The sequence below is a fragment of the Ammospiza caudacuta genome, chromosome 4 (genome assembly GCF_027887145.1).
Source record: "Ammospiza caudacuta isolate bAmmCau1 chromosome 4, bAmmCau1.pri, whole genome shotgun sequence".
In the NCBI taxonomy this organism is placed as follows: domain Eukaryota; kingdom Metazoa; phylum Chordata; class Aves; order Passeriformes; family Passerellidae; genus Ammospiza; species Ammospiza caudacuta.
Window position 1 is genome coordinate 70,630,787 of NC_080596.1, and position 21,746 is coordinate 70,652,532.

The 21,746-nt window shown below is 44.8% G+C and overlaps 1 protein-coding gene across 1 annotated transcript in view; it reads left to right on the forward strand.

Annotated features, from left to right (window-relative positions):
• Positions 1–21,746, forward strand: part of ATRN (attractin) — a 148,762-nt gene that overhangs the window by 67,016 nt on the left and 60,000 nt on the right. The window contains exons 15-24 of the mRNA XM_058803585.1: positions 1,650–1,831; positions 4,018–4,234; positions 5,382–5,567; positions 7,012–7,245; positions 8,297–8,434; positions 14,381–14,474; positions 15,775–15,827; positions 17,433–17,527; positions 18,425–18,503; positions 18,901–19,058. Of these exons, the coding sequence (XP_058659568.1) occupies positions 1,650–1,831; positions 4,018–4,234; positions 5,382–5,567; positions 7,012–7,245; positions 8,297–8,434; positions 14,381–14,474; positions 15,775–15,827; positions 17,433–17,527; positions 18,425–18,503; positions 18,901–19,058 (1,436 nt within the window). The remainder of the gene's footprint in view (positions 1–1,649; positions 1,832–4,017; positions 4,235–5,381; positions 5,568–7,011; positions 7,246–8,296; positions 8,435–14,380; positions 14,475–15,774; positions 15,828–17,432; positions 17,528–18,424; positions 18,504–18,900; positions 19,059–21,746) is intronic.

The following is a 21,746-nucleotide window of genomic DNA, read 5'->3' on the forward strand; positions in this document are numbered from 1 at the left end:
AATAGGCTTCTGCAAGATATTAGATTTAATAATGCATGCTATTTAATTTAGAAACTAAAATTGTGCAAAAGCATAATGGCACATACTGGACAAATGAGGCAAGTAAGACCTGAAGTGTTTAAGGAAAATTCTCCTATTAGAGTGCTTCCAGTGGAGCTTACAGGAGCTGGTTATTAGTTCCCTTGCGGTAATTTTTTTTTATCCCGATGACTGGGAGAGAAATACGGGATCTTCAGCGATTAACATTTGTAGGTAATAAAATATAGAGAAAGGGGAGAAAACCCATGAGACAGGACATTTTAGTGGATGTGGAAAGGCTTCCCCTAGGACAGGGTAGGTCTGGACATTTCCAGGTCTGGTGTTTGCCAGTCTGCAGCAGTTTAAAAAAGAGGAGACTTTAAAGAAGAGAAAAACATCTCATCTTTGAAAGTGAGAAAAACATCTTTTAGGAGCCTGTTTTATTTGATATAGAAAAGGGGATGATCTGATCATATGTGTAAAAAGATCATCTGAAAAATTGACACCTGAGAGCTTTTCCATCTGTTAAGTCTGAATTCACATTGGAAATGCCCATCAGGTTTTTTTCTGCAAGGGAAATAATTAATCACAAAGTGTAAGGAGTTCTTCAGTAGTGAGGTTGTGCTCCAGTTGAAGCAGGGATTAATCCTGGAAGTCGGTGCTGTGGACAGGATTAGCACAACAACCCTCTCCTGCCAAAAGGTCCCCTGACAAGTGTGGGTGAGTAGGTGTCTTTAAGACATCAACAAAATACAAATTCAGTTTTTTTCCCCTCTTTCTCCTACAACTATTTTACTGTACAACATTGTAATAGGTGCTTTGATTACGTACGAATGCTGATGTCAGACTTCAGCTCCCCTGAACAGATTTCCTTCTCCTCTAATAGTGTTATGTATCAACACTTCTCAGCACACCTCTAAGTCATACTGCCTTGGGATGGGGCTGTGGGTATTTCTTAGTGGTAGGGGTCATAGAATCATTAAGGCTGGAAAATACCTCCAAGATCATCATCATCATCAACCTCTGCCCCAGCCTCACCATAGCCCTAAGCCACAGCACTAAGGGCCATGTCTGCTCATTTTCTGAACACTTCCAGGGGTGGGGACTCCACCACTGACCTGGGCAGCCTCTTCCAATGCTTGGCAACAAATCCAGGGAAGAAATTTTCCCTGTTACACAACCTAATCCTCTCCTGGAACAAGTTAAGGGCGTTTCCCCTCCTCCCTGGGAGCAGACCCCGACTCCCCCTGGCTGTGCCCTCCTGGCAGGAGCTGTGCAGAGCCACAAGGGCCCCCTGAGCCTCCTTTGCTCCAGGCTGAGCCCCTTCCCAGCTCCCTCAGGGATTGTGCAGCCCCTTCCCAGGCAGCTCTGTCCCTGCCCTGGCCACGCTCCAGCCCCTCCAGGGCTCTCCAGAGCTGCCCCAGCACTGGAGGTGCCCCGGCAGTGCCAGCACAGGGACACTGTGGCACTGCCCTGGCCCTGCTGGCACCACAGAGCTGGCACAGCCCGGGGGCCACTGGCTCCTTTCCCACCCGGGCTTATGTTTTTTAATGGTTTTTTCACTACCTTGATTGTTTTGGAAGGTCACCTTTGCCTCTGGGTTTAGTTTCTTTCCCCTCCTTGTCCCCCAGAAAACATCTGCGGAACAAACTGGCATTTGGTTGGCAACTCCTGCCTGAGGATCACCAACGCCAAGGAGAACTATGATCATGCCAAACTGTCCTGTAGGTCCAACGGTGCTTTACTGGCTTCTCTCACTACCCAGAAGAAGGTGGAATTTGTTCTGAAGGAGCTGCAGAAGATTCAGTCTTCAGTGAGTGCCTCTCTTGTCCGTCCCTTGTGTTATAAAACTGTGGCTGTGGAGAAGTCCTTGCTGGAGTATTGTGTGCTCTGTACACAATGGAAATGTCTCTTAACCAAAACCAACTGATTTTCTTTTGAAATTAAGTGTACCCTCTGGGTGCTTCTGAGCTGAAATTGTAGAGAATGTAAATGGAAAGGATAAACATAAACATACACAGTTCCTTACAGGGATCACTTTCTGTGCTGAAATCACACCTGCATTTCCCGGGTGGAATACTGGACTGCAGCAGGAGCCCTCTGCTGGTCTGTGCACAATATTTGATAAATAAAAGCCCCTTTGGGGCACTGGAGGTGTTTAATGTAAAGTGTTATTTACTGCACTCAGAGAAGCTGCTGTTTAAAATGTCACCTTCTCACTCCACAGAGCTGCTTGGCTTATTGGGCGTTATTTGGGTGTCATTTAGTGGCAGGTGCTTTTCTGTCAGCCCCGGGGAGATGTGAATTGGAATTTTTCCCTCTTCATGCATCAGTGAAAGAAATACATATTTTTTCCAGTCCCTGGGTGAAGAAGGGAGATGTTCAGGGCAGGTTGTGTAGGTGGTGCTACAAACCTACATTCCTAACAAAGAATGATGCTGTGCATCTCTTCTAAAATCCTGGATTTGCCTGGAAAGCTGCTGCGGCCTGATGGCACGTCAGAATAACAACTCCTGGGTCTCAGAGGCCACTGTGAGGAGAATTCTCTCTAGGAAAAATGAGGTTGGAGGCAATAGGATTGCTTTTTTTCAAGAGAGAACATGCTTCAGTACTTAAGAGAAATATTCCCCTGTTAAAACAAGAACATTCCCTGCCTTGATACCCTTCGTAATTTTAAAGTGGAGTTTCAACATTTACAGTGTTTTAGAGGGGAGTCAATTTAGCCAAGGAAAGGTAGGGTGCAGTTTAAGCAAGATTGTTCATTAAATCTTTTGTAGAATGAGGAATCCAAGCCTGGGATACTGTAAAAAATACATGATTCTGACAGCTCCAGGTGTTTCTGGATATTCCAGTAGCTGACTGTAGAGTCAATTTCTGAAGACACATGGTAGCCCTTCCCTCATAGTGTTTAAATCTTTACACAGTGTAAAAAGGAATTGTTAATTTACAGGGTTCTTTTTCCACCTACAGAGTCCTTTGAAAAGTGAGCCTAAAGAGACTAGGAGCCTGTTTTAATGGATATTAGGATAGAATGCTTATAAGGTGGGAAAGTGTATCCTGAGCTGATCCCAGCATGGGCAGCAGGGGAGGGGGGACTCTGTCCCTGTGCCCCTCCCTCAGGTGAGGCCAGCCCTGGGCTGATGGCAAAAGCAAGGTGGGAATTGTGTCCCTGTGCCCCTCCCTCAGGTGAGAGCCCACCTGCAGAGCTGCCCCAGCCCTGGGGCCAACAGCAGGAGGACGTGGAGCTGCTGCAGAGAGCCCAGAGGAGGCCCCGGAGCTGCTGCAGGGCTGGAGCCCCTCTGCTCTGCAGCCAGGCTGGCAGGGCTGGGAATGTTCCCCTGGAGAAGGGAAGGCTCCAGGCAGAGCTCAGAGCCCCTGGCAGGGCCTGCAGGGGCTCCAGGAGAGCTGGAGAGGGACTGGGGATAAGGGACGGAGGGACAGGAACACAGGGAATGGCTCCCAGTGCCAGAGGGCAGGGCTGGATGGGAACTTGGGAATTGGGAATTGTTCCCTGTGAGGGCAGGGAATTGTTCCCTGTGAGGGCAGGCCCTGGCATATGGTGCCCAGATTTGCTGTGGCTGCCCCTGGATCCCTGGCAGTGCCCAAGGCCAGGTTGGACACTGGGGCTTGGAGCACTGGTGGCTGTGCTGGGGGAGACTCTGCTTTGCAGTTGCTCCTTTTTCAAGTAAACTCTGTGTAGATGTTTAGTAATAACAATAAAATATGTTGGTGTTAGCATGATATGCTTTGTAACCCTGTTGTTGGAAGCTGCAGCTCTAGGGTATAAAAGTGCATAAAATCGGTTTGAAGTAGGTGATGTTTACTTATTTTAGCAGTAAAACCATGTATTATATCAACAGAGCTCAAATGCTCCTCCCCAAAATGAAAGTGTGCCAAAAATAATTTGCCACTAGAAATAGTTGTCTTATAGGATCTTTATATTATGAATTTTGTGTCCAGCAACACTACTTTAGATTTGACCTGCTTCTTTATTTCTAGCCCAAAACTTTGACTCCATGGGTTGGACTGAGGAAAATCAATGTCTCCTATTGGTGCTGGGAAGACATGTCCCCCTTCACCAACACCCTGGTCCAGTGGCTTCCCAAAGAACCCAGTGATGCTGGATTTTGTGGATATTTAGCTGAGCCTTCCCACCAGGGGTTGAAGGCAGCAACATGTATCAATGAGGTCAACGGCACTGTCTGTGAAAGGCCAGGTAACAGCAGCTGTCTGCTTGATTTATATTTCCTGGAAGGTAAAGAGAATGCAATTTGTTACATTTTGAACCAGCTGCATTATGACTTTGCCAAAGAAAAATACTTCTGAACAAGAGTCTTGTGTATGTATTTCATGCAGGAAATAGAAATTTTAAAAATAGCTCACTATTTACGCTGTTAACTGTAAAATATTTGAAGTACATTATTTTAATTATTTTTTTTTCTTAATTGCATACCTACATGTGACATTTAGGGTAATTATGGTATGCAGCATTCTCCTGTTTCAAAGAAATAAAAAATTAATAGTAACTTTCTGATTGAATTCCCCTTTTTCTCCTCCCCTGCTATGTAGCCAGAGGAGGATTTTATCAAAGTTTGAAATTAATTGGCCAAGACACTTTGGAGATATGAGAACTTTGAAAAAAACAATCTATTTGCTTTTGGGAAAAGTCTTCCAGCTTTATTGAAACTGCATATCTTTTCAGATGGCTTGGTCTGTTAATTCTCCATTGTAGCTGATCATTTCTGAATACCAATTAATGCCTCTTTAAGTGTTAGGGAAGTTGGTTGATTAAAAAAAAAAATTAAGTACACTGCAGCAGTTGAAATCATTCTTTGTGGAAGAGTAGGATGCGAATCCTGAATGTGGAACCTGATCTCAAATACTGTATGTTTTCACTTGCAGCACTTGGGTTTAAGCTTTGTGCTGGCTTTTATGGTCTGAGAACAGTCACTTGAAGCAAAACTTAAAGCATTGGCTCAGAGTACAAACTGCTGAGTTAGTTCAGTGCTTGTTTGATGTCTGGAACTGATCTAATCACTTAAAGCATGTGCCTGTGAGCTCATGTAAAACAGGGCTCTGCCCTGCACTTTGCTGGGGAGGGTAACTAGGGAATGCATCAGCAGAACTGCAGAGAAAAAGAGACCACTGCTCCATGCCCAGAGCAGCTGTGGCTGCCCCTGGATCCCTGGCAATGCCCCGGCCAGGCTGGACACTGGGCTGGGAGCACCCTGGTGGGGCAGAGGGAGGTGTGCCTGCCATGGCAGGGCTGGGCTGGGCTGGGATGGGATGGTCCCTAGGTCCATTCCCAGCGGGAGCAGGGCACGGTTGTTCCTGGCAGAGCTCTGATGCTGTCCTCCCCACAGCCAACCACAGCGCCAAGCAGTGCCGCACGCCGTGCGCGCTGCGCGCCGCCTGCGCCGAGTGCACCAGCGGCAGCTCCGAGTGCATGTGGTGCAGCAACATGCAGCAGTGCGTGGACTCCAACGCCTACGTGGCCTCCTTCCCCTACGGGCAGTGCATGGAGTGGTACACCATGAGCAGCTGTCCCCGTGAGTCACGGTGCTGGGCTGGGGTGGGGGACAGGCCGTGGAGAGCCCTGAGGGGTGTGCTGGACATTCCCAGGATGGAGGAACGAGGCCAGGCTGGGTGGGCCTTGGAGCACCCTGCTCCACCCAGAGGCTCCTGCCCATGGAGAGCCCTGAGGGGTGTGTTGGACATTCCCAGGATGGTGGGGATGAGGCCAGGCTGGATGGGCCTTGGAGCACCCTGCTCCAGCCAGAGGCTCCTGCCCATGGCAGGGCGTGGAACAGCACCGCCTCTTTCCAACCCAAAACATTCTGCAATTGCCTGATTTTCAAATCCAAATCAGGGTTTACACAAGTGTTTTATTCTGAAGTATTGTCTACTTACAGACTGTAGTAGGAATTCCTACCTCATTTTAAAGAAATTATTTACTTTTTTGCCCCTTTTAGGTAGATGAGAGCAAACTGCAAAAGCTTCATGGGACTTTCGAATAGTGTGTTTTCCTTTCAAAGTGGAGTAAAAGGGCCTAAAAACTTAAAACAAAATTTTAAGTTTTAAAAAAGTGAAGATGTAGAAATTATTTTATTTATGTTGAATTCTTTAGGAGCTGGGTGTGAGCAGGGGCATCACAAGTAGCTCAAAATGTTGCAAAATAAGAGATGAAGAAAATGAATTTAAGGAACATGAAAGTATGAACTTCCCATATTGCCAGAGGTCAAAAGTTGGAGGAAGCATCAGGCAGGAGATGAGTAAGCTAAAATAATGGAAAACAAACATTTTTTTTCTTTTTGAAGGCAAATATTGTCTATTTAAACATCAAAATAGAAAGTCTCCTTATCTTGCAACACCAAGAATCCAGAAAATATTTTTCAAGATGGTCTAGGGAAAGAAATGTAAAAAGTTTTAGTATGTTAAGAGTTCGTCACCCCTAAAATCCAATCCCATTAGAGAAAGGAGAGGCTAAAGGGTGGAATTTTATTTTCCTATTTGTATTCTATGCTTTTTGCCTCAGCTAAATACTTGAAATAATAGCATGTGATACTGAAATATGGTAGGAAGAGGCTCCAAGTGACTAAACTGGCTGGTTTTTAGCCTTTGCCTCCAGATGGCTCATTTGATTGTCCTATCTATTTTAAATAAATCAGAGATGTTTTGTAGAGGGAACATTAACCTCTAGTGTTAGAGGGTGGTGTGTAATGGTTCGAAAAACCTGTGTGTGTGTTGTGCTGTTTTGTAACTCATTGACTATTGGAACCTTTTTTTAATAGTCATCTTAGATTCTGGAATAAATATGCTGATATGAATGAACATGTTGCTGTGCATATCAGAATAAATATTTCTAGATTTGATGAGATAAATATTTTGGTGAGATAAAAATACAGTTATAGAATACATTCTGCATTTTTTGTTGCCTGTGTTTGAGATTGTGCTTTTTTCCACAATTTTATATCGTGGTTTGTTTTTTTGTAGCTGAAAACTGCTCAGGGTACTGCACGTGTGCTCAGTGCCTGGAGCAGCCGGGCTGCGGGTGGTGCACGGATCCCAGCAACACGGGCAAGGGCAAGTGCATCGAGGGCTCCTACCGGGGGCCTGTCAGGATGCCCACCCCCTCCACGCCAGGGAAGCACAGCCTGGAGCCTGTGCTCAACGTCAGCATGTGCCCTGCAGAGACCAACTACAACTGGTCCTTCATCCAGTGTCCAGGTAAAGAGCAGCGTTTCACTGTCCTACGTTTCCACTGAGTGCAAAGGGAGAGAGTTTTCAACACTATGGTGGTGTCTTATGTTCCCTCCTGTTAATGGAGGGGGGAGAAGAGCATGGAATATAAGTAGGAATTACACACTTGGAGATGGAAGGGGCTGTGAAGCAGCTGAACTGCGCAGGTTTGCTGCATGAAGACATTTATTACTTGAGAGAAATTTTTCCTTTCCCTACAGATCTTTACGAGATTTTAACTTTTGTTTGTTTATTTATTTTAAGTCTGTTTGAAAGGAAGGCACATCTTCCTTTGAAGGTCATTTTAAGTGTTAATAATGCTTAGTATGATTTTTAACTAATGTTTTTGACACAAAACCAACACTCCTGTCACCGATATTTTTTCATAAAAATCCTTTCTTTGGGATTTTTCCTCTTCTGGGAAGCTGAGGCCCTAGGAAGAGAATGTAAACAATGGTTCTCTGCTGCTGTGGAATGCAACAGGTGCAGCCGTGATTGGTTTTCTGTGAGTGTTTGGATTTGCTGACCACTCACAGGAGAGTTGTCCTTGTTTTCTGCTTGGACATAGAACTATTGTTATTGATTCGTATTCTATTCTTAGCTTAGCAAACTTCTGAACTTTTCTCTCTATTTCCTTATAGTATATCTTAATGTATTATATATCATAAATTAATAAATCCAGCCTTCTGATCATGAAGCCAAGATTCTCGTCTATCTCTCTCACCCTGAAAAACCCTTGCAAAGCCATGTAACATACTCCCCTCTCCGTTCCTTGTAAATCCCTCCCACCAGCAGCTTCCAGTACAATGTGCATGTAGTGTTTTGCAGTTCAGTTTTCAGTGTGTTGCTCTAAATTCCATTTTTTGATGTACACCAGTCTTTGGGCCCATGTATCGCTAGCAAGAGACGAGAAGCTCTCGGGAAGGTGCATGAAATGGTTTCATTTGTCCCCTGCCCAGCACAGCCTCCCGAGGGTCTCTGAGGGCTGTGTTGGAGCCCCTGCACTCAGAGGGGCTTTTCCTGTTTGCTTTTCCCACAGCGTGCCAGTGTAACGGGCACAGCCGGTGTGTGAACGAGAGCGTCTGTGAGAAGTGTGAGAACCTGACCACGGGCAGGCACTGTGAGACCTGCATCTCGGGCTACTACGGGGACCCCACCAACGGGGGCACCTGCCAGCGTAAGTGCAGCCCCGAGGCTCCCGCTCTGCTCAGTCCTCTGCTGGCCTAACACAAATTACATCCTGATAATTCATGTTTTCTTTCCTGTGGGTGAGGCTCAGTTCTTGTTTCTTCAAATCAAAGACACCCAGACTGCTGAGTGGAATTGCTTTCACTGCATGCATGTAAAGATGATTTTATGGCCTCCTTTCTAAACTTGGAATGACCACAATGAAAAATGTCTGTATTTTAGTGTTTGGTGATCCTGTATTTAAAAGAAACAGTGTTGATCCAAATGTCTTGAACAAATTTCTGCTTATCTAAGTTTCACCTTCTATTCCTTTTGGTTAATGTGTTCTGTGTTAATAGTTAAAATTGTCTGCTTCATAAAGGCTTGCAGTGTTTCACTGAAGGCTTGGCTGGATTTCAGTTGAGGATTAGGAGAACCCTGTTAAAATTGCATTTCAGTTAGTAAAGTGCTTTGGGACTCTTTGGCACAAAGAACCATTTTCAGCTGTGCAAGATCCAGTTAACAAACTGGGAAAAAGTCTTCCTGGAAACACCAATGCATTTAATATTGACAAATATACATGGAAGACTTGGAGTTTTGATCTGCAACCTTGTGGTATAGTTTTGAACTGTTGTGAATTTTTCAGTGCTCTGGCATGGGGAGACCAACTATAAACCGGAGACCAGGTGTGAGAGGTGCAGAAGTGAGGGAAGGTGCTTCTTGCTCCTAAGAGATTAAATCAAAGAATCCTCAAATGGTTTGGGTTGGAAGGGACCATAAATCCCATTCCAATTCCCTGCCTTGGGCAGGGACACCTCCCACTGTCCCAGGCTGCTCCCAGATCCAATGTCCAGTCTGGCCTTGGACACTGCCAGAGATCCAGGGGCAGCCCCAGCTGCTCTGGGCACCCTGTGTCAGGGCCTCACCTCCATCCCAGGGAACAATTCCTCATTCCCAATATCCCATCCAGCCCTGCCCTCTGGCACTGGGAGCCATTCCCTGTGTCCTGTCCCTCCATCCCTTGTCCCCAGTCCCTCTGCAGCTCTCCTGGAGCCCCTGCAGGCCCTGCCAGGGCTCTGAGCTCTGCCTGGAGCCTTCCCTTCTCCAGGGGAACATTCCCAGCCCTGCCAGCCTGGCTGCAGAGCAGAGGGGCTCCAGCCCTGCAGCAGCTCCGGGGCCTCCTCTGGGCTCTCTGCAGCAGCTCCACGTCCTCCTGCTGTTGGCCCCAGGGCTGGGGCAGCTCTGCAGGTGGGCTCTCACCTGAGGGAGGGGCACAGGGACACAATTCCCACCTTGCCTTTGGCATCAGCCAGGGCTGGGGTCAGGGGCTCTGGGCTGGGTCATGTCCAGCTCTCACCCAGCAGCACCCCCAGGTCCTTCTCCCCAGGGCTGCTCTCCAGCCCTTCCCCACCCATCCTGTGCTTGTGCTCTGCCTTGCTCCAGCCCCGTGCAGGACCTTGCCCTTGGCCTTGTGTAACTTCATGAGGTTCACACAGTCCCATGTCTCTGGTGTGTTCAGGCCCCCATTGTGCTATCCAGGTACTGTTGGGGGCCATCTAGGTCTGTCTGGATGTCCCCCTCCCCTCCTGCATCCTGACCTTACCAGATTGCTGTCACCAGCACACTTGCTGTGGGTTCCTCAGTCCCAGTGCCCCTGTCACCAGCAGAGATGTTAAACAGCACTGACCCAGTGGATTATGTTAGTGGAGTATAGTGAGATGGAATGAGACATTTAGATACAGGGATGGAAAAGGTAGAATAAAATTTACATTGCTCAGGGCAGTGTCAGTACTTCTGTGAAATGAGTGTGGGTGGTTTGTGGCCAGCCTGGAAGAATGAACTGTGTGGGATTAATGTGTGGGCATTGAAGACTTTTTATTGCTTCTTCCAAATGTGGCACAATCCAGTAGAAAATAGTTGGATATTAATTTAGGATGTTTATTGGGAGTAGTGCTGACCTTTTGTATGAACATGAGGGTCAGTAGCTGCAGCATGGAGTCCTGTTTCCTCAAGAAGAGGGAGGTGGTGATGGTTGGGGCTATGACGAACTTCCCAATGGAGAGATTCAAAGAAGAGGGTGAAAAACTCACAAGGATACAGCTGCCCTCCTTAGAACAAAGGGATATGGAATTCCAGCACACAGCACAGGGGCTCAGAGGAGAAGGTGCATCCCTGACACTTGATTTCACAACCTTATCTGCCAGATAAAATACTGCTGATACTCATAAGCTCATTTCAGGTGAATATACTTTGAAATGCTCTAAAGTTTTCTTGAAAGTAATGAATAAGTTGAGGCTGAGTTGACTGAGAAAATACAGAATTCTACCCTGAGCTTTCAGTTTTAATCACTGCATCACAACGTGCCTGTTGGTAGGCGTCGTTTTTCCGTGTATGTGGAAATGGAGAGTAAGTTCCTTTGGACTCTTGTGCATGAGGATTGTCCCAAAATAGTTTGTTGTTGAGGTAATGAATGACAGACTGAAATCATCCAGATGCCTGAAGAAGCAATTAGAAAATGTGTAGAGAGATTGTGGAACAGCGTTTGTTCCTTATCTGATGGAACCAGTAGCTCCTGTCAGAAGTGCTTTGCTCTCAAGTGCTTTGGACCCAGGTTTTTAATTTGCTGTGATTTAACACTGTTTACTGGGAAGGGGAAAGAATGAGGGAAGCAGGAACCTGGGCAGAAAGACTGAAGTGGATTGGGAAAGGGAAAGCAAGAGCAAATCACCCTATCTGATGCAGCCAGGCTGACTTCTGCCTATTAGTCATTTTTGCTTGGTGAAAACCTTTCCAGAGGGGAATTCTTCAGATAAGGATTGGCTGATAGGTAGCAGAGCTAGCTCCTGTTTTCTCCCTTCTGTTAGCTTCTGGTTCTTCCATCCTTTGCCATTAATAGTGTGCTGATTTCACTCTGTGCATTTGTGAGCAATACTTAGTGCTGCTCTGCTTTTAGAGCCCACAGTCACAGCCATGCTGCAGACTATTGTTGTACACTCCAGCCTGACACACACACAAACATCTGTGTGCTTGCACACTCACTGCCTAGTGTGAGTCCTGGGATCATGGAATGGTTTGGGATTGAAGGGTTCTAATAGACCATCCTGTGCCACCCCCTGCCATGGCAGGGACACCTCCCACTGTCCCAGGCTGCTCCCAGCCCCAGTGTCCAATCTGGCCCTGGGCACTGCCAGGGATCCAGGGGCAGCCACAGCTGCCCTGGGCACCTGTGCCAGCCCCTGCCCACCCTCCCAGGGAGCAATTCCTTGCCTATATCCTGTCTAACTCTGCCCTCTTTTATTTAAATGCTTTCAGTCCTGCATATCTCTGTAAAAAGTCCCAACACAAGATTATATTACTTGTGTTGAAAATATTTTGTCAAACTGCAGTTATTTCCCTGAAAAAATTGTCTGCATCACATCATACGCCCTGGTGTTGGCAGAGCTAGGCAGATAATAACTAAATGGCAGGTAAATCACTCCTCAGAGGTTGCTTTTAGGAAGTGTCCAAGTAGAGAAGTATTAATCAAGAAGGGCAGGAAATGCAGGACATCAAATGTAAAAATAGCTGCAAGGTGCTTTCTCTGCATTCAGGATTTTTCTGAATTTTCTGGTTAAAGTTTCCCATGAAAATATGCTGGTGGGAGATAAGGAAGTTATTTGCAAGTGAAGGGAAGGCACTATTATGCCTGAAATCAGATTGCAGCTGTGGCAGCGCTTCTGAACACATCCACACAGCCTTCACTGGTGGCCCATGAGCTGCTGCTGCCATGGACCTGCCTGCTTCCCTCTGCCAGGGCTTGGGGGGCCCTGCAGGGCAGCTGAAGCACATGCATGGAGTGTTGGGCAGGTGGCTGGTGGTGTTGCCATTGGGAAGCTGGCCCATCACAAACACAGAAAGAGCAGTGAGGACCCCCATGACCATCTCTGAGTGAGCCTGGGAGCCCTGCTTTGTGGAGAAGGTAGGAGGAACACCAGCAGGTAGAACATGGTTCATCATCAGGCTGTTACCAGGATTCACAGTCAAAAAGCCATTTCCAGTGCTTGTGGGCTTCTGCTCTATCCTCTGGCTCCAGTGGGAAATTGTCATTTGTAAACTCCACCAGGCTTGTCGAGAACATTCTATCAATAGTTTGTTTCCAAAATTTAAAGGTCTCTGAAAAGCCATGAGAAGATGTCTCTGTGCATATTCCAGTTATTTAGTGAATGATCTCCAGTTACATGCTTGTAGGAAAGTGGATAAATGAATAAATTATGTTGTTTTAAATAGAGATATTTGAGTGTTCAGTCTTCTTGATATGCTAAAGAGCAGAGAGGAAAGAAAAATTAATGATATTGCTCAAGATGCTGCAATCTGCCTTTAAACAACCCGAGGTTAAAAAATCAAGAGAAATTTCATGTATGTAACAACACACTACAACATGTTCATACTGAATATTGATGCAACGTCACTTTGCTTCCCTTGTGCAAAGCATAAGGAAAGAAGTACAAGACATTCTCAATAGTACTAAGACTTATTTTTCTTTAAGTGGCACTAATGAAAAGAGTGTTTCCTTCACAGAATACAATTACTTTGTTGAATTTTCATTCAGTCTCCTTGTTCCAACAATAGGCCTTTTTGCTTCTTCCTATTTTGCTCTGTGTTGCTGCTAGGAAACCACTCATCCACATCTGAGAAGCACAATTAAGTGTCCCTGATACAGTATAGCTTCCATTGTGTGCCAACAGAAAGAAGATATCAAAAGGATTCCTAAAATAAGGTCCAAAGCTGGCAGAGATATTCAGGATGGGGACTCGATGTCTAAGAATCTGCTGGTACATTGATTGGCATGGCTGCTTAATGAGGAGGAATATGTCTTCTTAACAAGGAGGCTCTGGCCTTTAAAGCATCTTGTTCCCAGCAAGCTCAAGGACCATAAACAAGGGATCTTTGCTTTGTGTAGTTTTTCCCTTATATTGTACACTCTGCTGTGCACAGTTCCAGATGGATGCACCTGCATTGGCAGAGTGACTCCTAAATAGCACCTACATGCCCGGAGTTGTTAAATCTGTTCTTGCAGTGAGAATGAACAAGATGTCAAAGTCAACTGGCTGTGTAGGCTTTGTTCTTACTTGTTGGTTTGGTTTTGTTTCTCCTCTACATCTTTGTAAATAAAGGTCTCAAAGTGTGTCAATATCAGCATTTAGCTTAAATGAGAAGGATTTTTATGAAGAAAATCTCCTGTATGTCCTCACCATTCTACGTTGGGTTGGATCTTGAGCAGACTCAGGTGAATGAGGTGGTCTGTTTTGGGCCTGCCCCAAACCTGAAGTTGTTCAGGGCTGTGCAGGTTTGCTTCAACAACAACTCAATGACATTCTGCACAAAGTTATCCTAAAATATATTGGGTAACTAGTCCCAACATGGACATCATCACCATCTTAGCACCAGATCTTTTCTGCTGGTGCTGTTGATGATGACATTGTTTCCTCAGTAGGACTGATGAAATATTATTTTTCCCAAGGTCTGTTTATTTATTTCTGGAAAAAGCCCCTGAAGTCCCATGGGCTTTGTTTTATTTTCCCAATTCTTCTCTCAAGAGTTTTGAGTTTGGCTGAAATGTGTTAACAAGCCCAAAATTATTTCAAATATTGTCTTTTCCTTCCTAGTTATGATATCAGCCCTGCTGTCTAACAATAGGAGAGGAAGTTAAATGAATTTTTGAGGCTAAAAAGCTGAGTCTGATGATAATTTCATACAAACCACCAGTCCTGGGTAGCCTGTGCTTGCTCTGTTTTGACGCACGGTTCTATTTTCATCTGCCTTCTGTAGCACAAAGAAAGCAAAGGACACCAAATGGGTTTTCATATGCACGTTAATTGTTGATGTATCTCAGTTTGACAACTAAAGGACTTAATTGCTATTGAATTTGCTTCTCTTCTTCATTCAATGTTGCATCTTCTCCCCCTCTGCTCAACAGCTTGCAAGTGCAATGGCCACGCGTCCGTCTGCAACACAAACACAGGGAAATGTTTCTGCACAACCAAGGGAATCAAAGGAGATGAGTGTCAGCTGTGAGTTCATTTCCCTTTCTTATTTGCAATAAAAAATTGTGCACGTACCACCTTAGACACCCCTCCTCCCCCCCATTTTTTAATGGTTGTGTTTATGATGTCTCTGCTCATTTCTTCCTCCTGACAGTTGACTGACTGCACTGAGAGCGCAGCCAGCCGTGGGTCCCCTGAGGAATATCATGAACAGGATGATTTCCTGAAGAATTCCAATTTTAAAAACATTTCAGCTGGGAATATCATGCAGAAGGGATGGCTGAAAAAATCCTCACGCCCCAAACTATACATAGAATCACAGAATGGTTTGGGTTGGAAGAGACTCTGGGCTCACCCCCTGCCATGGCAGAAAACTCCCACTGTCCCAGGGGCATCCAAGCCCCAGTGTCCAACCTGGCCTTGGGCACTGCCAGGGATCCAGGGGCAGCCACAGCAAATCTGGGAATTCCAGCCCAGCCCCTGCCCACCCTCCTTGCCAAGATCCCAGCCCAATCTCCCCTTTCCCAGTGGGAGCCATTCCCTGGCTCCTGTCCCTGCAGGCCTTGTCCCCAGTCCCTCTGCAGCTCTCCTGGAGCCCCTCCAGGGACTCTGAGGATTCCCTGGAATTTTCCCTTCTCCAGGGGAACATTCCCAGCTCTGCCAGCCTGGCTCCAGAGCAGAGGGGCTCCAGCCCTGCAGCAGCTCCAGGGCCTGCTCTGGTCTCTCTCTGCTTTGCTTTATCCTTCAATATCTTCTTTTTACCCGGCGCATTTCACCGTCCATGCTCATTTCACCGTCAGTGCTCTCTGATGCTGTTCAGTGTGAGTGTAAATATATCGGAAATGAGCCTTTGACATTCAAGCAGTTTAATGGAGCAGTTTTAGAGCAACAAATTTGCTGGAGGTTTTTCTGTAACATAACAGAAATGCTTTTAGTGTAATGTTAGGGGAAATAATTTAATTCCAAATAATTTCATTGCCAGGTTTATTTTTAAAGCATTGCTCACATGAGTAAACATTTATAGGATAGAACCTGGAATAGCCATAAATGACTAAGCTAATCCAGTTCCATGCATTGTGGAGAGCTAATAAATACCTTCCAGGTGGATGCAAACGTTAATATCCAGAATTTTATATTGCATTTTTACTGCATATGAGTTGGACTTGGACCGAACATGAAATTTCTTCATCAGCCCAGTCTAGCTCAGACATTCATCTTTAATTGTGTACTGCTCTCAGCACAGGTTGTGTTTTCTGGTATTTAGTGGCTGGGAATAAATAGAACTGCAAAAAAATTCCATTTATTAAAAAATGTATATTCTTTTTAGGTGTGAAGTTGAAAACAGATATCAAGGAAATCCACTTAAAGGAACGTGTTACTGTGAGTACCCTTGGGATTTTGTTTGGAGATAAAAAATGTGCTTGAAGTTTAAAATAACTTATTTAAAACTTGTTTCAGTTGCCTCAGCATATGTTTAAAGTATGGGGGATTAAGGAAAGGACTAAAAAATAGCTGTAAAAACCTTCACTTTTCTCAAATACATTGTTTAAAGAGAATGAAAATACTTTTCTTGATAAGGTCCATGTGATGATTAGATCTTTTGAACAATGTTTTGAATGTTTTTCATGTGACTGAGATGAAATCTGGTCTTTTGGAGAGCACTCTAAACTATATTCCTAACAGGTAAAAAACAAGGAGTGTCCTTAGAATTTTTAGAAATGCAAAATACTGTTTATTTTAAATTCTGGTCCAGGTTAGAATGGATTTCAAAATTGCCACGTTTCCTCTGAAATGAGCAGTTGGATTCCCATGCAGTTCCAGAAGATCCTTTGCCAAGATTCAGATTACCTAATGGAAACTTTCCAGCTTCTATTTGCAAATATTAGCAATCAGCAGCCTGGCAGGCGTGGAGAGATGGAATCTTAAATTAAAGTCTCCAGTAGTGGTTTTGTCCAGCACAGAAATGATCAACTGCCTGGTTTTGGCTTATTTGAATTCTGCTTGTGTGGCCAAACAAGGGCACTGCTGGCTCCTCATGGCATCTCTGTGTAAGAATGACCAAATTCCTTGCTGAAATAGCAGGGATGAAAAGTGGAGAAAGGCAAAGCTTTGCAGCTCTTACAGGAAGAACCTTGTGCTGCCCAGATCCACTCTTGCTTGGTTTCATTCCCTGACTGTTTCTCTGTGCTGTGTCTGATGGACACCAGCAGCTTGTCTGACTTGTGTCAGTCAATGAGGGGTCACTGGGAGGCAGAGAGAGGAAAACAGCACCTGGTGTGTCAGTTCCTGGTTATTATTGCTGAGAATATCTCTGCATGGTTTCAGGAATGTGCACAATTCACAGCAGTGTGCAGTAGTGGAAAGGTGCTGAGGTGGGTGAGTGCACCCCACTGGTGGCTGTGGCTCACACCAGCCTGGGCAGACGGGAGCAGGGAAGGACAGACAGACAGACAGACCAGAGGCTGCTCCTGGCATGCCTGGGTGGGGTGTGTCCCAGAGCAGGATGGCAGCTGGGTTCATGACCAACCAGCTGCTCTGTAGAACCTCTCCAGGAAAATCTGCTGATGTACAGAAACCTGGAATGGGGGGACCACTGTCCCCTTCCAAGTGGGAATTACACAGTGGGAATTACACAACTACTGAACTTTTCTGCTATTCCCTTTGATCACAGAGGTATTGCAGGCTGGAAAAGTAAATCTTTTGGCATGTTTTTTACAGTGTATAGGTAGGAATATTGATTTAGATCAAGGCTGGAGGCGGTTGCTTGGCAAGTATAAGCCAGCTCTCTTCCCTCTCTAGCTAGGCTCAGCTCCTGGAGTTTTTTGTTCCTTATGTGGGATCATATGTAGGTTGAAGTAATTTGTAGCAGTGTCACGATAGTGTTGTGTTCTGGTTGTCCAAGAAACCCTTCAGTGACATGCCTTGCTTTACAGAAGTTACTTTATTCCAGGAGATGGGATAACTGTCTCCCTGCATTCCTTACAGATACTCTGCTCATTGACTATCAGTTCACCTTCAGCCTTTCCCAGGAGGACGATCGCTATTACACAGCAATCAACTTTGTAGCAACACCAGAAGAGGTACATTTTCTATTTTCCCTTTTAACTTTGTCCTTTGTCTTCTCTTGGCCCTGGAGGCAATGAGTTGTTACAGTTCTGTGGGTCTTTGGGTGTACTCCTGTGATATGGAAGGTATGTGCAGCTCCATGAAGCACCCAGAGCTTTTTGACCTTGGCTTGGCTGTGCAGTCCCAAATCGTCACAGGAAGATTTCATAAAGAGCCACAGCTGATTCTTACCAGTTGTTGGAACAACCTATGAGCCATTCCAGTTTTTTTAAAATCACAGACCAGTTTGGGTAGGAAGGGACCTGAAAGCTCATCCTGCTCCAGACCCCCCTGCCATGGCAGGGACACCTTCCACTGTCCCAGGCTGCTCCCAGCCCCAGTGTCCAACCTGGCCTTGGGCACTGCCAGGGATCCAGGGGCAGCCACAGCAAATCTGGCAATTCCAGCCCAGCCCCTGCCCACCCTGCCAGGGAACAATTCCCAATCCCCCATCCATCCCTGACCTCTGGCAGTGGGAGCCATTCCCTGGCTCCTGTCCCTCCATCCCTTGTCCCCAGTCCCTCTGCAGCTCTCCTGGAGCCCCTCCAGGCACTCCTCAGGCACTTCTCTTCTGTAGGCTGAGCAATCCCATCTCCCTTGGCCTGGCTCCAGAGCAGAGATGTCATCCCACATCTTGTGTCTCAGTTCTTCCATTGATATTCTGTACACATGACTCTTTTGTTATGTATATTTTTCCTCCTTGAGGAGGAGAATACTTCTTCCAGAAAATACATTATGTAGTTTTTAGCATGATGTATTTTCTTTATGTTACAAATTTCAAGATAATTTTTTTTAGCAATGATTTCCTAGAAAACAGTACAGTAAAACTGCTTATTCTGAAAATGGGATTTCTTTTTTGTTTCTTCCTTTAGCAAAACAGAGACCTGGACATGTTCATCAATGCATCTAAAAACTTCAACCTCAACATTACTTGGTCCACAAGTTTTGCAGGTAAATTGAGGATGATCTGAGTAACTCAGGAGCTTCTTTCATTTAGCAGTTTCTGAAAAAGGCAGATTTAAGTGGGAAAACTCTGGGGGATTTTTAACCCATGTACTTTTTGCATAGTGTTTTTAAATTGTTAGCCTGAGGGGGGGAGTAAAATGTTTAAAAAAACCTATGTTTTCAACTTTTATAGTGTTGTTTTGTAAACATTGAAAGTGCAAATTTGATTTTTTACAATGCAACATCTTGGCACACAGCGGTTTTGATAATGCAATGCAGCTTGACATAGTTGGTTTTGAATGAATAGTGAATTTTTTAAAATTAGAATTTAGGATGGTTTGCCCTTCTGTTTGTTTTCTTAAGTACACCTTGAAATACCTTTTCTTGCTACTCCTTACGACAGCTGGCACACAGGCTGGGGAGGAAATTCCAGTTGTTTCCAGAACTAATATAAAAGAGTACAAGGACAGTTTCTCCAATGAGAAATTTGATTTCCGCAACAACCCGAACATCACCTTCTTTGTTTACGTCAGCAATTTCACCTGGCCCATAAAAATACAGGTAGGAGGTGCTAACATATGTCAAATTGTTTAAAGGTGCTTTTTCTATTTCTCTCAAAACTGTGGCAGTTTGCTGTGTGTGGAGGAATCCAAGCTGAGCCAGGCTGGTGTAATCCCAGAGCAGACAGAGTCTGATGTTCCTGGATAAGAGGAAGAGGGTGTGAGGAATCTTCTGATCATGCCTCGGCCCAGTGGATCTGAAGATGTGAAATAGAGACACTCATTTATTAACAGGGCCGTGTTTGACAAGGTGTCTGACTTCAAATGTGCAGATCTTGGTGTTGTAGAAAAAGACTGATAAAGCTGAAAAGGAAGCCTGGAAAGAGCAGACAGAGGAAATGCTTTAGGAGCTCTTTAGTGCCTGGTACTCAAAAGGCCCAGCTCAAGGGCCACCCCCTTTCTCCTGCTGCTGCTTCTGGCTGGTGGCACGTGCAGGGCCAGCAGCTCATCCTTCCCCTTTATTAGGGGTAGGTGGCTGGCAGGCAGTGCCTGAGGCACCAGGCTGGCTGTGGGGATGAAGTGGTGCAGAATGAGCAGGGACGGAGCTTAGTGGTGATAAAATCAGACAGAATCATTCTCTGACTGGTGGTCCTAAAATCAGACAGAATCACTCTGTGATTGGGGGTGATAAAATCAGACAGAATCACTCTGTGATTGGGGGTGATAAAATCAGACAGAGTCACTCTGTGATTGATGGTGATAAAATCAGACAGAATCACTCTGTGATTGCAGTTACAGATCCTGCAACTGCTGAGGCAGCTCACAATTCAGAGCAGCCTCAGCCAACTTCTTGCAGTGGGCTGGTCAAGTATCAGCTCCCTGTGTGCTCAGAGTGATGTGGGTGTTTGAAGGACAAAATCCTTGGAGGTCTGGTGCGGAGATCATGGAATGGTTTGGGTTGGAAGGGGCTTTAAAGGTGCCATGGGCAAGGACAGCTTTGGCTAGCACAGCTTTCTCCAGCCCTGTCCCAACTCCAGCAATTACAGGGATGGGGCAGCCACAGAGCTCAGCTAAAGCTTGGCATATTTGAATTCTGCCTCATCAAAGAAACTTGGTCAAATATGGGAACCCAAATCCTTCCATCTTCAGCCTTGTTCATGCAATTGTTTTGTGAAAGCTGACATTTCACATCAGTGCACTCAGTGTTTCAAACTTATTGGTCAGGCAAACTCACTCTTTCAACAAAAATAATGCACAGGATAATATTGAGCAAGAAAATGAGATCCACCTGGAAAAAAGGTCCTTAAGCTATAGTGATATTTTTCCTGAATTAAAAAAAATATTAGGAATACTTGTGAAATGTTCTTATCACCTTTTCCTAAAGATACTGGGTTTTAATTACTTGGGAAACTTTGTCTTGTTGATTGCAGATTGAAGATTTGGCAGGTTGGCTTTGGACTCTTTTTAATATCACTTACAGTTTTGATAATCAGTTTGCAGCTGGAGAGTTTTTACTTCATAAACTGGTAAAGTCTTAGTTTATTTTCAAGTCCTGAGTTTTAAATATGAAGGAGTTGATGAGCTGCAATGTAAAATCTTTGTCATTGGATATTCAAGTAGCAAGTCCCAAACCTCCTTGTTTTCATGTAAATACTATTGTCATAGGGGAAATAGCATGTGTGTACAAAGGTGAGCACTTATGCAATGATTTATTTAAATATTTGAGCTTCTCTTTCATCAAATTCATAAATGCAGGAGTCAAGAAAAAACGTAATTCTTTTTTTTAACCTTATGGGTTATTTTGATTGATATTTGAATTTCCATAATCAGTGCCAGGCTGTACCTTACCCTTATTCATTTCTTTGTTATTTATTGCTGCAGAACTATGTGTTAGGGATACAGCTGATTGGTTTTTCACTTACCTCTCCTTACAGCGTCCCCTCTTCCCTTCCCCTCCTGGTTTCCTTTACTTATGTGGCTGAAACATCTCTTGCTGCTTTGTTTTCATTTGCTGAGCAATGGCACAGCTTGACTTCTGGCAGCTCTTATTTTATCTCTCTGCTTCTTGCTGACTTTCAAGACATTGCTAATAAATCCTTTCCTCTCCTTAATACAGAGTCTCTCTAATTGATCCTCTTGTCCCTTTTGAGGTTAGCTCTGAGGATGCAGCTTTCAAATAGTTTTTCATCTTTGACCTGAGAGAAATATTTAGATGGCAGCTTTGCCATTCCTGATCTCCTTATCCACTTGATTTTACTGTTTGATTTAATTTCTCATAGTTAAAGAGTGAACTTTGATTCTCTTACAACACTTAACCTCTCTTTATCCTTAATTTAATGTGAATGTGCTTGTATTCACTCAATCCAAGTTAATGTTTTATGACCAGCTCTTCTTAATATCTTTATTACTTGCCAAAACAATCTAAAATAGCATCAGCTCTTATTCACTGAGACACAGTTTTTGTGTAAAAGTCTGGCAACCACCAGCAATCCGTGGTCCATAGAATTTCTCTTAGTTTTCTCTTCAGTGCATAGCTAAAACCCAGGACCCACCGTGTCCTCTCAGGTCTTGTGCAATCTGCTGTGAGGGACTGACCTTCCCTCAGTAGCAATCTGTGTCCCTACCTGTCCTTTCCATGCCCCAGTTTTCTTCATTTTTGTGAAGTCGTGGCTCTCTGTAGTTTGTGTTTGATATGATAAAATACAAGCTAAATCATGGTACAGGTTTTTGGGACAAAGATTTTTTTGAC